The following is a 15,427-nucleotide window of genomic DNA, read 5'->3' on the forward strand; positions in this document are numbered from 1 at the left end:
ACTATTAAAGGGAAAGGTTTTTTTATTAGTTTTCTGTTCATGCTGAGAGAGGAAAATATTGTACAGAATATGCTCTCATATCCTCTAAGTCATGGAGCTTGTAGTTAAAATGTTATTAAGCATAGAAAAAATTTTATTGCAAAAGAGAGTAACATTCAAGATTTGACCTGAAATGCTGAAACTCAAGATATACGTACTCAATAATGATTCTTAGTATTAAAGAAGTATACTAGAATTGTGAGATTTGCAAATATATTTTGGTTTAATCTTCTTACTGGTTTTGACCCAATCATGTCCTAGATTTTTTTTTTCCTGTTGAAAAAGCAATAGTATGCTTCCTGAAACCAGTAGAATTGAACAAATAATTGCATATTTTTATTAATATGAACAAAAATTGTGAGGTAGGAGAAATTATGTCTCACCTCTTTTGGGCTGGGTGCTCAAATTTGTTTAAGTATTGAACATGTGGTCTTGTGTTTATTTTTATAAATGAGTTAAGATCTTTGTTTGAAGTCCTTTTTAATGGAGAACAGTCAGTGCTTTTTGAGTACCTTTTTACAATATGGGAAAAGGAGATGAGAGTTTTGAAGACCTAGTTTTGACATCAGGTTTAAATCACTCTTTAAAGGAGGATGCTTTCAGAAAGGGTGCTTTTTACGGAGACATTAAATGGCAATGTGTTGGGTTCGGAGCGTTACAGAAAAGTGAGGAATAGAGGTGTCTCTATTAATTGTATCGATGACTGTGAATGTCCCTCTCAGAACTGGTGTAAAATCGCCAGCACAGAGCGCTAAACATAGAGCCCACGTCAAAAAGAATCTGCTGTAAAAGAGTATCTTAGTATCTAAGATAACACCTTACAGATATCAACAGATAAGTCCTGTTGACGTATCTCCAGGACTCCTTTTGCATTTCTTCTTCCCATTCCTTCCCTTGGTGTTCCCCAATTTACTGCCCATCTAAACCCCTTCTGCTTTGTTGAGAAAGCACAGTAAATCATCTAAGGAAGGGAAAACACGTCACGTGAATAAGAAGACTTCCTATGAGGAGGGAAAAAAAAAAAAAAAAAAAAACCCTGGAACCCTTTAGTCAGGAAAAAAAAAAAAAAAATCCTTCTCTTTGAGAATGGTATGGATCTTTCGGCTATAGCTTCCATAATGACCAGTGGGTTCGAATGGGGTTCAGAGAGTACACTGTAGGAGTTCCTCTTTTAGGAAAAATAGTTTTTTTTTCTTTTTGAGCAAATACAAGTGCAGTGTGCTTATAACACATTTGTTACATTTTTATATTATAATTTTAAATTTGTTACAAATTTCCATTTGTGATAAGTGGTGTCACACATTGCATTGCTCTCTCTGTGTTATATTCACCCCTTCTACCCATCTCTCTCCTGTGTTGCAAAGTCTATGGAAAGGGGCCAGAAAACTAGATTTCAGTTCTCCCTCTAGCCAGTCTGACTGTATAAATTTAATTACTTTCAAGCATTTACAGCATGGACCGTTGTTGCTGTAGAACAGTAATCTAAATATTTTTCTGTTTTGAAGATTATAAAACTATTTTGCCAAATAGAATGACTTCGTTGGGAATAAAATAAACTTACTAAACACCGATTCAGAAATGCAAGAGAAAATAGTTCTTATCTGGAAATGTGTAATTATAGATTTCCTCTGCTGAACAGGAGACTGACATTTTAAATGTCTGCTGTTTGACAACTGTGGTCAGACATCTCTACAGGGTTGAGCCTGCTCATTAGTGCCACATTAACCTTAACTTTGCCTCAGGCCATTAACTAGCAAACTGCACATTTGACCTTTGTTCGACAGATATTTTCAAACAGTGTGGGAGGCACTGCTTTTAATTCGGGTTCTGTATTATTTGTGGACTGACTGTAGGGGGTAAAAAAAATCAATATGTGTGATTAAATAAAGGAACGAGCAGTCTGAAACTTTCTGCAGAGGAAAGTTCTATTTGAAAATAAGATTCTTCTCCAATACTTTTCCAGCTAACTAGTTTTGGTCAAAATTAGAAATCTCATTTACTTTGTGTTCAATGGGAACAAGAGGAGAGGAAGTGACAGTTTATGAATGTTTTAAAATTGAAAGAAAAGTCCTGCTAGATAAAGATATAAAATCTAGAGGCGTGCCTTTTGAATACAGCTCTGTGTTCAGCAACTTCTAATGAAATGAAATGTGAAATCAAATGTAAAATCAGGGCCATATGCTTAAGTGAAAACAGCTCCCTAGGAGATTGGCAACATTTGAAACTCTTTAAGCGGTTGCCACTCTTTAAGCCAGACTTAGGAGGATCATATCAGCCTTATTAATTAAAATGTAGATTAGCTTAGTGGAATCTTTTGATAGATTACGGTAGAGTTGCTATATTCAAATTATGGAATATTATACAGCTATATCAAAAAAAAGTAAGACCAAGACTTATTCATCTGAAATGGGTTCATGATATATTGTCAAGTGAGAAAAGCCAATTGGGTTTGGTTTATATGTACATAACTTGGTCCCCGTTTTGTCAAACCGAACTGTTACTTTGTCTTTTTTACCTCTTTCTATCCTTAGGTCTGCTTTTGGTTACTTGTTAGCGTGCACATAGAGGAACTGAAGAAAGTGTACCAGGCTGCTAATGCGGGTTACACCTCAGGAGGGAGAGATAGACACACTGTGGAGGCACAGATACTAACTAACTTGTTCTTCGTGTGCCTTTTATTTATTGCACTGTTTATGAAAAGCTATGTTACTTTTATCATTAAAAAAGACTAAAGTCAATTATAATGGTCCAGCCGATCAGAAGCATTGCTTGAATTGATAGTTGTAACGAGACCTTCCTGTATCAACCAAACTATAAATGACACTTTGGGGTGAGTTGCATTTCTTTACACACACACACACACACACACACACACACACACACACACACACATATTTTAAACCATGTGATGCCTCAGGAGCCCTTTCCAGCACTGCTGGCCTCAAGGGCATGGGAAGAAATGAAGCAGTAACTATGCTGGTCCATGTTTCTCCCTTGCCTTTAGTAAGCTCAGGGCAAACAAGGCTGCAAGCTATGAATGATCAATTGTGCTCCAGGCTTTTTCCTCTTTATGGTGCTGGCACAGTGGACAAACCTGCTCATTAGCCAAGGAGAAGAAGTGGCCTTACTCCCTGCGTCCTGCACCAGACCTTTCAGACTGGTAGAAATATACAGATAAATTCTGTTGAAACATAGTGCCTTCGAAGTGTGGATTTCGGCAGAAAGAAGTGATCGCTCTCTGTTTTCTGGTCTAACAATCTACTAATTGTGTTCCGTGAACAGGGTGATAATTTCTGTAAGATTTTTTAAAACAGAAGGAAATATTCTTCGATATAAAGATTCGTTCAGCTTTGGCTTCTCAGATATTCAATATCAGCCTGACATGGCTACAGGATGGCACGTTTATTAATGAATTATTTCGTTAGTTAATTAGTGAAACAAAGGTGTCGAGGTCTGCTACAAATAAATTCCCGAGTAAATAACTTCTTGCTTTTCACATGTTTTTATTACCTTCTCTGACTTTTGCTTTTTTTCTTAGCTTCAAAATAAAAAAATAAATCACGGGTGCTCAGCCCTGGCCACACATGTGGATCTCACGGGAAACTTTCAGAAGCACCCAGATGCCTGGTCCCACTCCAGACCAGTCCATCTGAATGAGGGAGAGTTCTAGATGTACAGTTTAAATCTTTCCTTGGTGATGATAACATGTATTTAGAACAGATGGTCTCAGGCTCTTTCTGTTTTTGAAGCATAGTTTATCTGTGAGGTATTAATTATGATAGCCTTCTTACAGCACACTGTGACTAAATAGTATTGTGTCCCCACATGTTAATTTCAGTAGCACATGTACATGGACTCCGACTGGAGCCTGTTCAGACCCACATAGCATGTGGTCCTGCTCTTTTGAGTTCTTCCTTTTCTAACACAACACATGAGGAAGGTCTACTTTCTGCAGTCTAGGAATGAGTCCTCTAATTCCAAGTTTCCCAAGTTAACTGTATCCTTTAAGGACTTTAAATTATCGTTGTCACTTAAAAAAATGCACAACTTAAAAAACTTCTAATTCTGGTGCGATTAAAAACGAAGACCACAGCTGCGACTAGCTCAGGGAGAATTTGTTGAGAGCCTGTTGGGTACCAAACTGTGACCCACAGCCTGGGGACATGAAGAAGACATGGCTCCTGCCTTTATTGAACGGCTGCTCTCACCAGGGAGACAGACTTGCAGACGCAAGGATTACAGGATCAGAGAGCCAGGACTGCAACACAGAGGGCAAGGGCTGTGTAAGAAACAAGGATGGGTAAATAAAACTGCACACACAGGTCCGACAAGGACGCAGAGGGCAGGTGAGCTTTAAGCTGGACCTTGAAGGACGGGCAGAAGCCTGGGAGAGTGATGGGGGAGGGGGGAAGGCCATCTAAGATTAGAGGAAACTGCGTGTGCTAAACTCAGAATCTTATCCTGTCAATATGGAGACATCTGCTAAGGGTGCGGTTTTGGCTGGCATGGGTGAGCGGAGGGTAGGGGACTTTAAGGATGCTAAGGGGTGGAGAGTGGAGAGATTGTGTGCCATGGTAAAAAAATTTATCTGAATCACCAGGGTTTTAAAATGGTGAAGTGTTAGGCTGATTTTTTTTTAATTTTTTTAAGACTTTTTTAAAAAAAAAAATTTATTTGATAGAGATCACAAGTAGGCAGAGAGGCAGGCAGAGAGAGAGAGGAAGGGAAGCAGGCTCCTACCGAGCAGAGAGCCCGATGTAGGGCTCCATCCCAGAACCCTGGGATCATGACCTGAGCCGAAGGCAGAGCCATTAACCCACTGAGCCACCCAGGTGCCCCTGTTAGGCTAATTTCTAAAGCCAGTTCTGGTTACAGCAGGGGACACGCAGTGGAAGGAAGACAGGAGGGCAAAACGCAACAGGGATGTCATTTGTTCAACTTTTGCAGGCCCAAATGAGAAAGTATTAATTTGTGCCTGGCCTGAACCTATAGGCTTTGAGTGAGTATTCTGACAAAGAATGTTTCTCTGTTTTTTTAAAAAAAATATATTTTAGATATTTAAAAAATATTTTCTGTTACTGTCAAGACAAAGATGTCTGAAGACTAAGGTGAACAACTAGCCCTATGTAACATAGCCCCTCAAGGATAATTAGCTGGAACTTTGCATCTCCGTGCATTCATTACGCTCCTAGTTTTAACAGGCAAGGCTCTCATAACTGTAGAAAAATAATTGCATGGATACAGTCACCCTTCCAGCAAGTTAAATTTTGAATCATCCAAAGAGTACTATATTTTATTCATTGAGACTCTTCATGCAAAACTTGGAAAGGAAGCATGATGGTGCGTAGTAGTCCAAGCACTGGCCTAGGGACTGAAGTATGGATTCTTGTAATAGGACCAGCATTAATTGGCTCTATGGCAGGAGATAAATCTTTTTTTACCTCATGATAGCTACTCGTTTTCTTTATCCCCTTCTTTTCCCAATTCAATTTTTCTATATCCAGTGTTGATCCCTTGGCCCTCCAGAGCAACCACTTCTTGCAACAAAAACTACTCTTAATTCCTGTGACCTGAAAACCTCCAAACACAGAATATAAAGTTCTGAAGCAGGATCACCCCTCATATTTCTGTCTTCCCAAACCAAAACTTTATCTTAACTTTCACAAACTGTCTTCAGTCCGGTTTAGTCTTAGAGAACTTGCTCCAAAGCGAATCACTCTTTTCAGCAATTCTTCCTCTCTCCTCAGAATGTGTGATATATTGATTTTTAGTTTTCTTTTTCTATCTTTATATCAATTAAGAAAAACTAAATTATGATACGGTAGCAAACAACCCCAATCTAACAATTGGTTTAAAAGCGTTTTCCTATGGAAAGAACCAAGATGCCCTTCAGCGGACGAATGGATAAGGAAGATGTGGTCCATATACACGATGGAGTATTATGCCTCCATCAGAAAGGATGAATACCCAACTTTTGTAGCAACATGGACGGGACTGGAAGAGATTATGCTGAGTGAAATAAGTCAAGCAGAGAGAGTCAACTATCATATGGTTTCACTTATTTGTGGAGCATAACAAATAGCATGGAGGACATGGGGAGTTAGAGAGGAGAAGGGAGTTGGGGGAAATTGGAAGAGGAGGTGAACCATGAGAGACTATGGACTCTGAAAAACAATCTGAGGGTTTTGAAGGGGTGGGGGGTGGGAGGTTGGGGTACCAGGTGGTGGGTACTAGAGAGGGCACGGATTGCATGGAGCACTGGGTGTGGTACAAAAACAATGAATACTGTTATGCTGAAAATAAATAAATTTAATTAAAAAAATAAATAAAAGTGTTTTCCTTCACATTTTAGTCTGTTCACATTTTGACCAGCAGGGGGGCGCTGCTTAAGAGGCCTTGGATTTAAGCCTCAGAGTGACTAGACAGCCTCCATGTGACACGTTGCCAGGCATCAGGGGAGACAGAAACAGAAGCTGGCAAATCCACATTGGTTCTTAAAGCTTTAGCTTGAAGGGAACATATATCAGTCTGCATATATTTAGAACCCAGAGCAAGTCACGTCCTAAAGCTAGCTTCAGAGTGGATTTCTGCCTGGAACATGGAGAACTGGGATATTTAGGAACAAGTTAATGAGCTTTGGCAAACCCTTGCTTTGTCCTTCCCTTTCATACACAAGTATTTTCAAGTGTCTTACATATTCAGACAGACAGACAGACACACACACACACACACAACTGCTGTAATGTTTGTCTTTGAGACTCTTAGTTTCTCACTCTCTCTTTAGGATGGATCGTACTGCAAATCTGAAGGCCAGTACTCTACTCCAAATGCTTTCATTATTGTATAGTTTGCTAGGGCTTCCATAACAAAATACCACAGACCAGGTGGCTTAAACAACAGACATCAATTTTCTCAGAGTTTGGAAGCTGGAAGCCCAAGATCAAGATGTTGGCAGGTTTGGTTTCTGCTGAGGTTTCTCTCTTGGGTTTGCAGATGGCTGCCTTTGCCCCAGTATGTCCTCACATGGCCTCTCCTCTGTGTCCATGCACCCCTACCCTCTCTTCTTATTATTAGGACAGCAGTCCTATTGAATTAGGATCCATCCATATGACTTCATTTGAACTTATTTACCTTTTAAAGACCTTGTCTCAACATACAAATTGAGACAATTTGCATTGTCTCAACCAGGGTTTGAGTTCCATCTGAGGGATGGATCAGGTATAAAGGACATTTTCATTATTTTCAGTAACTCATAATGGCATTTTATACAGTGGGGAATCTCTCTAGGTTCAAATTTCCTTATTCTTTAATGTCCACAGCTCTTATTATTGAAGATTTTCTTCCTTTGCTCAATGTACTTCTGAGTTCCTTTGACTTTTTCTTTCTGCCTGTTATTTGCCTGGGAGATTTCATCTACCTTCATGACTTTGGTCACCCCCTCGGGAGATAATGACTCTCACATTCACACACCCCAGTCCCCTGATGCCAAGGTTACATATCCAACAGCAAAGGTCCATGGTATTCATGTTTCTTGTACCAGTAGCTTTGATATCGTCTGAGTGCTTCATTGAAATGTAGAATCTTGGGTTCCACCCCAGAACTATTGAATTGAATTGGCATTTTGACAAGATATCCAGATGATGTTACACAGAGTTGGTCTGAAAGTAGCATTGTACTTGATTGCTCTTTCTGTACATTCCAAAGAAATCACAAACCCCGAACATGTTGAGAGTAGACTTAATTATTAATTAGTGTTAACTCATTCATTAATTTAATTACTGATTATTGAGCTTACTATATGCCTTCACAACTGTTTTTAGATCTATATTGATGAGCAAAATCACACACACACACACACACACACACACACACACACACAAAAGCCCCTGCCTGCCTGAGTCTTTTATTCTAGACTGGGAGACAGATAAGAAACAATAAAACATAATAAGTAAGTCTGTGACATGCTAGACTAGACAGTGATATGTGCCACGGAAAGAGGAAAATGTTGAGCAGGAGAAGAGCAATCCTAAGTATCGTGTGGGACATTGAAAGCATTCTATTTCCCTTCCTTTATTTCTTCTCTCAGTGAATAGTACTGAGATAATCATCCCCTCCGTCACCTCAGGGAGGTTGGGAAAGACAATTAGGAGTTATATTAAAACTTTTGTTTTTACTGTCAAGTCTAGATTCCTAATGTCTTTCAAATCTAACACTTTTCATGATATTCACTGACAGGTGTTTTCTTCTCATCCTCATATTTTTCCCCCCTGAGTCTTGGTTATAACCCGCTAAGTGACCTCACTGACTTTCTATGTATTTCCACAACACTGTCACGAGGCCATCACTCACTTGCTGGAAAACTTTTAATGCCTTCCATTGCCTTCTGAATAAAACTGAAACAGTTTTTTGATGATCAATAAGGCTGATTACAAACTGGCCTCTTCCTACCTTTTAACTAAAGCTCTCGTAAGCTCACTCCCCACTTGCTAAACTGCATATTCTCTTTCCTCTTTAAGTTTGCTTATTGTTTCTTGTTTGTTGATGTTTGCTTTTTTTTTTTTTTACATGAAACACTGAAGGTAGTATCTTGTTTATACAATTTCCTGATTCCTTCTCTGTCTTCAAAGGTGGCACTGTTAACACTGTGTTGTTAATGTGGGTTTTCACAAGATAGTGCATTCTTAGAAGGTAGGGACTGTCTTGTTGAGCTATAGTGCCAACCCAGAGGTTGGTACTCAATAGTGTTTAGTAGTTTGTGACAAGTAACTGATAGCTGTTGCCTTATAGAATGAGTGGAAATCTTTAAGCATATGATGCTTTCAGATGGAGCTCATGCAAAAGCTTGAAGGTCTGTTTGGGGAACTGCAAGTCTCTCACGTTTGTGGAAGCACAAAGTATGGTTTGGGTTGCTGCCAAAATGGAGGTGAGAGGGTGCCTTATACGCCTTTCCAAGAAATTTGGATTTTATGCTGTAGAGAAGAGAGAGCCATTGATGGCTTTAAGCAAGTGAGTGACGTGGTCTGGGCATATCAGATTTGAATTTGAAGAGGTGGATTTCTTGGAGGATGAGGGGTGATTGTTAAGGAAGAGATGAGAGGTCTGCAGTCATTCCAGAGAGATGATAAGGGCTCAGTGAAGGCAGTGAGAGTAGCATTGGGAAAGAGGACTGGACAGGAAAGATGTAAAGCTTTTCCCAATATGATCTGTTGGTTGTGAGGCACCAGAAAGATGTAAGCTTTTCCCCAATACGTTCCCCTTGGAGGCACCATTCACCAAGATTGGAGAGGAGGTTTGGGGTCCATAAGCAATTTCAATTCAGTTTTATCCCGGCAATTTGGCGATCTCAGCATTCCAGTCATTTGTGCCAGGGCTGTTCATTTCTAGAAGGATCTTTGATTCCAAGCAGGTGATCCTTTAGAGTGAACGGAATTCAGGACAGGAGTCACACATCTTTCCACTTATTAAACCTCACCCCTCTAGGAAAGAATCAGTTGGCTTCATCCATTATGTTTTAGTAGCTGCATCATGAGAACTGGTATTTATTCATGCATTTCAGTTAGCAGGAATATGGCCCTCGTGGGACTTCTTTTCTAGTTAATCGAAACTAACTTAAAGTATAAATAAGTATAGGGGCGCCTGGGTGCCCCATCAGGTAAGCGTCTGACTCCTGATTTCAGCTCAGGTCATGATCTCAGGAACTTAAGATCGAGCCTGGCATTGGGCACTGTGCTGGGCATGGAGCCTGCTTAAGATTCTTTCTCTCCCTCTCCCTCTGTCCCTCCTCCTAAAAAAAAAGGTATAAATAAGTATAAATGAGTGGTTACAGTATACTTTTTGGAGGGGGGGATTGAGTATAAGTTAGAAGTCAGACTTATACTTCCAGCAGTCATATTGTTGTTACACATCTGGTCAAGCTTTGCTAAAAATTTGGTGAAATAGTTACCAAACATTTTCTGTGGAAGCCTCTGATCTCTCTGATTTCAGATGTTACATATTTGAAAATGACATTTATCCTTCCTATAGATTAGTAGTTACTTAAAATCTAGCCATTTCCACAAAGATTTCTTTTATTTTTTTTACTTTTTCTTTTTTTCTTTTTTTTTTAATTAATTTTTTATTTTTTATAAACATATATTTTTATCCCCAGGGGTACACAAAGATTTCTTTGGAAACCACTAAGAGAGAGAATTTTAAAATTAATAAAGTTGAGCATCAGTGCTGTCAAAGTAAGATTAATTTTTTTTTAATTTGCTCATTTCAGCTATAATTTAGAGCCACCCCCCTCTTTGATCTCATTTTTAAAGAAGTTGTTTTTAAAATATCAGTGGGAATGCAGTTTTATAATTGCTGCATTTTAGCTCTGCAACCCATGGAGTTCTGGTTCGCTTTCCTTCTCCTGTCCCTATGTTCTAGTCCAGAGGATGTCTCTTCTGTATTAAGGTAGTGGCTTTTCATTTCATTGTCCAAAACATTGGTTTATGTTACAAAAGTTCAGAAGTATAGTTTTTCAGACTTGTTTTTTTGAAATGTTAGAATTCAGATGCTTAGGACCTCAAAGCTTTGATTTTAAAACTTGAAATTTTGGCTTTTTAAAGTAAAAAGCAAACTACTTTTTTCGTTGAATTTTCCCTTCCCATAATTAATGAGGGAAAGAAATGTAGTATGAGAGGAGAGGGGGAAAAAAACAGTCCATGTATTAAATAATATTGCTTACAACAACTTTTATATTCATGCTTTTTAAAACATGTTACATATTTGAGTTTTTTCATATTTAGTGAATGATGTAGGAAAGATATTAGGGTTTGAAGTTAATGGCCAAGAAAAAATTCTTGAGATGTCTTTGGTGCAGAAGGGTGGTTTTATTAAAGCATGGGAACAGGACCCTTGAGCAGAAAGAGCTGCACTGGGGTCATGAGGAGTGGCCCATTATGTGTTTTCAAGTTGGGAGGCGGTTAGAGATAGCATGTAAGTCTCCCAGGTGTTTTGGAAGCAAGGGTTTTAGGACCTTGAGGGGACTAGCTGTTGTTGGGAAAGTGCCATTTATTGCTGTCTAATAAAATCTGAGTCATGAGACCCTTCAGATGTATATCATATGTTTGGGGGATGATTGCGAACATGTATCTTGTTGGGTAGAGATAAAGGAAGCTTCCAAAGGAATCCTTATGTGTTAGAAGAGACTTACAGGATCCTTGGGGTTGGGCTAAGATAGTCTGTTGCCCTTAGCAAAGTATTAACATCGAGGCAGCTGAGTCCCTAGAAGGTCACTCTGCCTCTGTCAAGGACTTGTCAGTGGGCTGTAGGTAGGAGGAAATTTAATAATTTTTCTTCTGCTTCTGCTTCCCACATCAGTGGAGACATTTTACTTTAGCTTGTTCTACACCAAAGAGAAGACCCAAATAGGAAAACCACCCAAGTTTAATAGACTTTTAATCAGTAAGCAATCGATTAGTTGTTAAAAGCCTCTGACATTTCTGTCCAGAAAAGTGAGTAGTTAATATTACTGTGATTTAGATGGCACAGCTAGTAAAGACATTTAGGGATACTACAGATACTACGTAAAGTGGTGTGTGTTTGTGTGTGTGTGTGTGTGTGTGTGTATGTGTGTGTGTACTCTTCACAACTTCTTGGACCTGATTATATAACATTCATACCCTGAGAAAACTTGGACTCCAAAGAGTAAACTTGAGCATCAGCCTTCTTTCTTAAAAAAGTATAGTATTTGTTTTGATTGTTAGAAAAGCATTGAGAATATCTGAAAAATAAGCAGTAAAATTTAAAAAGTTTCATTCTATATATCATTCATAACAAATTGTGCCATTTATACCGGTATTTATTATGGTTGTTGGTTTTAATGGTTTTCTTTGTTTTCCCATTCAGAGAATTTATCAACAGCCTTCGACTGTACAGGACGTTCTACGGAGGCCTGGCTGACGAGCTTTGTGTTAGCGAATTAGCCGCTGCTGACGGGCTGCCGTGCTGGAATGGGGAAGACATAGTCAAAAGGTATTTTATGTGTTGTGGTCTGCGAAAACGTCTCAGTTCCTTTCATCCTTGCTTTCTTTTCCCAGGCCTTGAATGGACCACTTCAGTTTTAACTTTGCCCCACAGGTTAGACTCTACATCAATTTCTTCTCTTTAGTTGGTTAGAAATAAATTTGATCCTTTCTGGCATTTTGGAGATGCGATAGCATTTTTGCGGCATTTGAACCTTCTGTCTTCCTTCCTACCTATTTCAGACCTACCGACCATCCACTTTTTCGCTAAGTATTAGTTACCTTCTGTCCAATCTGTCTTGCTTATCAAGTATCTTATTTCTTTTTCATTTAGCTTTATGAGTTTTAGAGATTGAAGAAATTCAGTGAAATGAGAATACCTGTGCAAAGACTCATGGATATATGAATTTGAGTCTCAGCGGTGTTAATACGTCCCTCCTACAATTGTCTCTGTGTGTGTGTGTGTGTGTGTGTGTGTGCGCGCGCGCATGTGTGTGTACGTGTGTGTGTGTGTGTGCACGCATGCACGTGTGTATTTTTGTTAGAGTGGGGTTATGTTCCTGTGTGTCTGTTTGAAGCAGTGTTTATTTCTATGTTGTCAATTGTTCTCAAGATTAGGAGTGAAATTTTTTTCCTGTTTTTTCCCCTCATTGTCTAGAATTTATTTGACATTTTCTTTTCCTTTGCTTCCTATAACTGATTGTACTCTGAAGTAATCTCCTGAGCTTGAGAAAGTCCTAAATTCCCCCTTCGTAATCTATAACAATGGTCAATAGTAACTGGCTGGGAATTGGTCTTTTGATTTTCCACTGCTGGTGATTGTTATAGAATGTAGGCTTGGGTTGCAGTTGGACTTGAATGTCTTCGTGTATTTTATTTTACAAAATCTACGGAAAGAGAGGGCCTTAAGCTTTCTGATTTACAAGCATGCCTACTCCACAGGAAGATAGGTGGTTTCGTTACCACTAGAGTGTTAAGTTCATTTAAAATATTATTAACAGCAACAGAAAAAGAAATCAGTAGCAAATTAAGCTTACCATACAAACATACACTCCAATTAAATAAATTTAAATAATAAAAGCTGTTTATGTATTTCTGTGTGATCATATTTACTGTAGTTAAAGCTTATTTCCTGATATAGTAAATGATTATTTTGTAGTTTATATCTGAATATCTCATAGAGATTCTTAGATTTTGCAGAAAAAATGATTAACTACAGGAACATAATTAAATTTAAATAAAATATTTGGCTGACATGGTTAGTGTTCTTTTTTCATTATGTTCTTTGAATGTTAGAATGTATTTTCTAGGGGTGCCTGGGTGGCTCAGTGGTTTGGGCTGCTGCCTTCGGCTCGGGTCATGATCTCAGGGTCCTGGGATCGAGCCCCGCATCGGGCTCCCTGCTCCGCAGGAAGCCTGCTTCCCTCTCTCTCTCTCTCTCTCTCTGCCTGCCTCTCTGCCTACTTGTGATCTCTGTCTGTCAAATAAATAAATAAAATCTTAAAAAAAAAAAAAGAATGTATTTTCTAAATTTACATTTCTTGCCTTTATTGAGAGCACTCATAGGGTGCCTGGTACTCTGAGTTCTTTTAATCTTCATGTCTCTGAAAGTTCTGCCACTTAAATCCAATAATTAAAAGATACTTTGACTTCTACCTTTTCCTATTACATTTGTTCAAGCTGGAAATAAACTTTCTTGTGTATTAACGATTTTTCTACAAAGGCTAATGAGAATCCCATGGTGATTAATGGAAGGTCTAGTATATTTTATAAAAACATGTGATATATTGCATTACATTGTATCATCTCATTTTAGAGCTGTAAGAACCTTCGTGTCAGCTTGTCGCCCTCCTCTCTACTGTCTGGTCTGCAGTTGCTATAACAGAAAATGTTGCGGAACTCAGTGATTTGGGAAAACTTTACTTAGAGGGACAGTATTTTCAATTCAAAGAATGTATTCTATAGCATATATTTCTTAAGACCTCATTCACAGTTTAGGAAAGATTTTTTTTTTTTAAAGCTCATCTTTAGCAAGAATTCTCTGTACAAAGTAGCCACAATTCTGATAAAGAAAACGAATGATTCTCATTCTTCTCATTTGCTTCCAGCTTATTCTCCCTTTCGCTGCCACCCAGCCTCCTGTCAGCCACTTCCAAGTGCCCTGTTCGACTCCACTCTCATGAGAACAGTTTACGCTTTGCCTTAACCTTCTCTCAAACGCTCCTCTGCCTCATTACCTTGATTGCCATGTTCCTATCTTTGGGAATATTTTTTCTGCTCCATCCCAACCTCATGGGTCCACTACCCAGGTCCCCTCCTCTTGGCTCACCTGGGGGCCAGCCAGCTGCCTCACACTCTGGCTCTCTAGCGCCATCTCCAGGTGGCTTCCAAAATGAACATTTTTCAGCCCTGATTATTTTCTGGCAGTCAGCCAAGGTTTTACAAGCATTATCTCATTTAGTTCTCCCAAAACTTGACTCCCTAATGCTCCAAAGCAAGCCGAATGGGTGGTATCTCTTTTCTATTTGAGCTTGAGAAAAACTCTTATCTGTGCTTGACTTTTTAAAAAAACATAGCACTTAAATTGTATTTTTATTTGTGGCTCAGCCAATTCTTGATGTACTTATGCAACAAGTTTTTTTTTTTTTTCTCCTTTCAAAGCAAAGTCAGTGCTAAAATCGAAATATCCATCATATCTTGTTAATTATGGTATCTTCACCATGGAATATTATGTGTTAGTCAAAACCTGTGCATATTTTTATCTGCTAATGTGGAATAATTTCAAAAGATTATTAAATTAAAAATAGTTAAAGCTAGGACAGTGCCTGTTTTACCAGAAGATCTAAATAAGTAAAAAATAGCAATATTGGTTCTGCATAGAATATTTCTGAACAGTTACATGGAAACTGCTAATATACTTAAGAAGTACTGGGGGCCTTTTTAAATTTACATTGTATTTATTTATGTTTAAGGAGAACAGCTGTTGCAGTGATATTAGAATTATGGACTATTATTGTTTTCTTCTTTTCATAATTCTTTTTTGAAGTGAAAGTACTATTTTTACATATAATTTCTAGCTAACTTGGATTTTTCTAGTAATTTTTTGATATAGTTTTGATATATTTAGTTTTGTCAAAACAGTAATGGATATGGTTAAATACTGAACTAGTGACTCTGTCTAAGAAGTCTTTGAGAAAAGTCAAGTCCTGATGAATGTTGCAATCTTGAATTATTAGCTACTTTCTCCTAAAGAAAAAAGGAAGCATAGCAGTGATCACTGTGTGAAAGCACTAAGATCCTCAAATAAAATTTGAGAGATATGCACTTAGTTGAGATAAATAATGCTATCACATTTGGAAGAAATGAGTGCCAAGTGAATGTATACTACATTTGGG

At 38.4% G+C, this 15,427-nt stretch overlaps 1 protein-coding gene across 3 annotated transcripts in view; it reads left to right on the top strand.

Annotated features, from left to right (window-relative positions):
* Positions 1–15,427, top strand: part of GPC5 (glypican 5) — a 1,430,236-nt gene that overhangs the window by 343,957 nt on the left and 1,070,852 nt on the right. For all 3 annotated transcript variants that reach the window (XM_059377522.1, XM_059377523.1, XM_059377524.1), the window contains exon 5: positions 11,917–12,042. In XM_059377522.1, the coding sequence (XP_059233505.1) occupies positions 11,917–12,042 (126 nt within the window). The remainder of the gene's footprint in view (positions 1–11,916; positions 12,043–15,427) is intronic.

The sequence above is a fragment of the Mustela nigripes genome, chromosome 15 (assembly GCF_022355385.1).
Source record: "Mustela nigripes isolate SB6536 chromosome 15, MUSNIG.SB6536, whole genome shotgun sequence".
NCBI classification, from domain to species: domain Eukaryota; kingdom Metazoa; phylum Chordata; class Mammalia; order Carnivora; family Mustelidae; genus Mustela; species Mustela nigripes.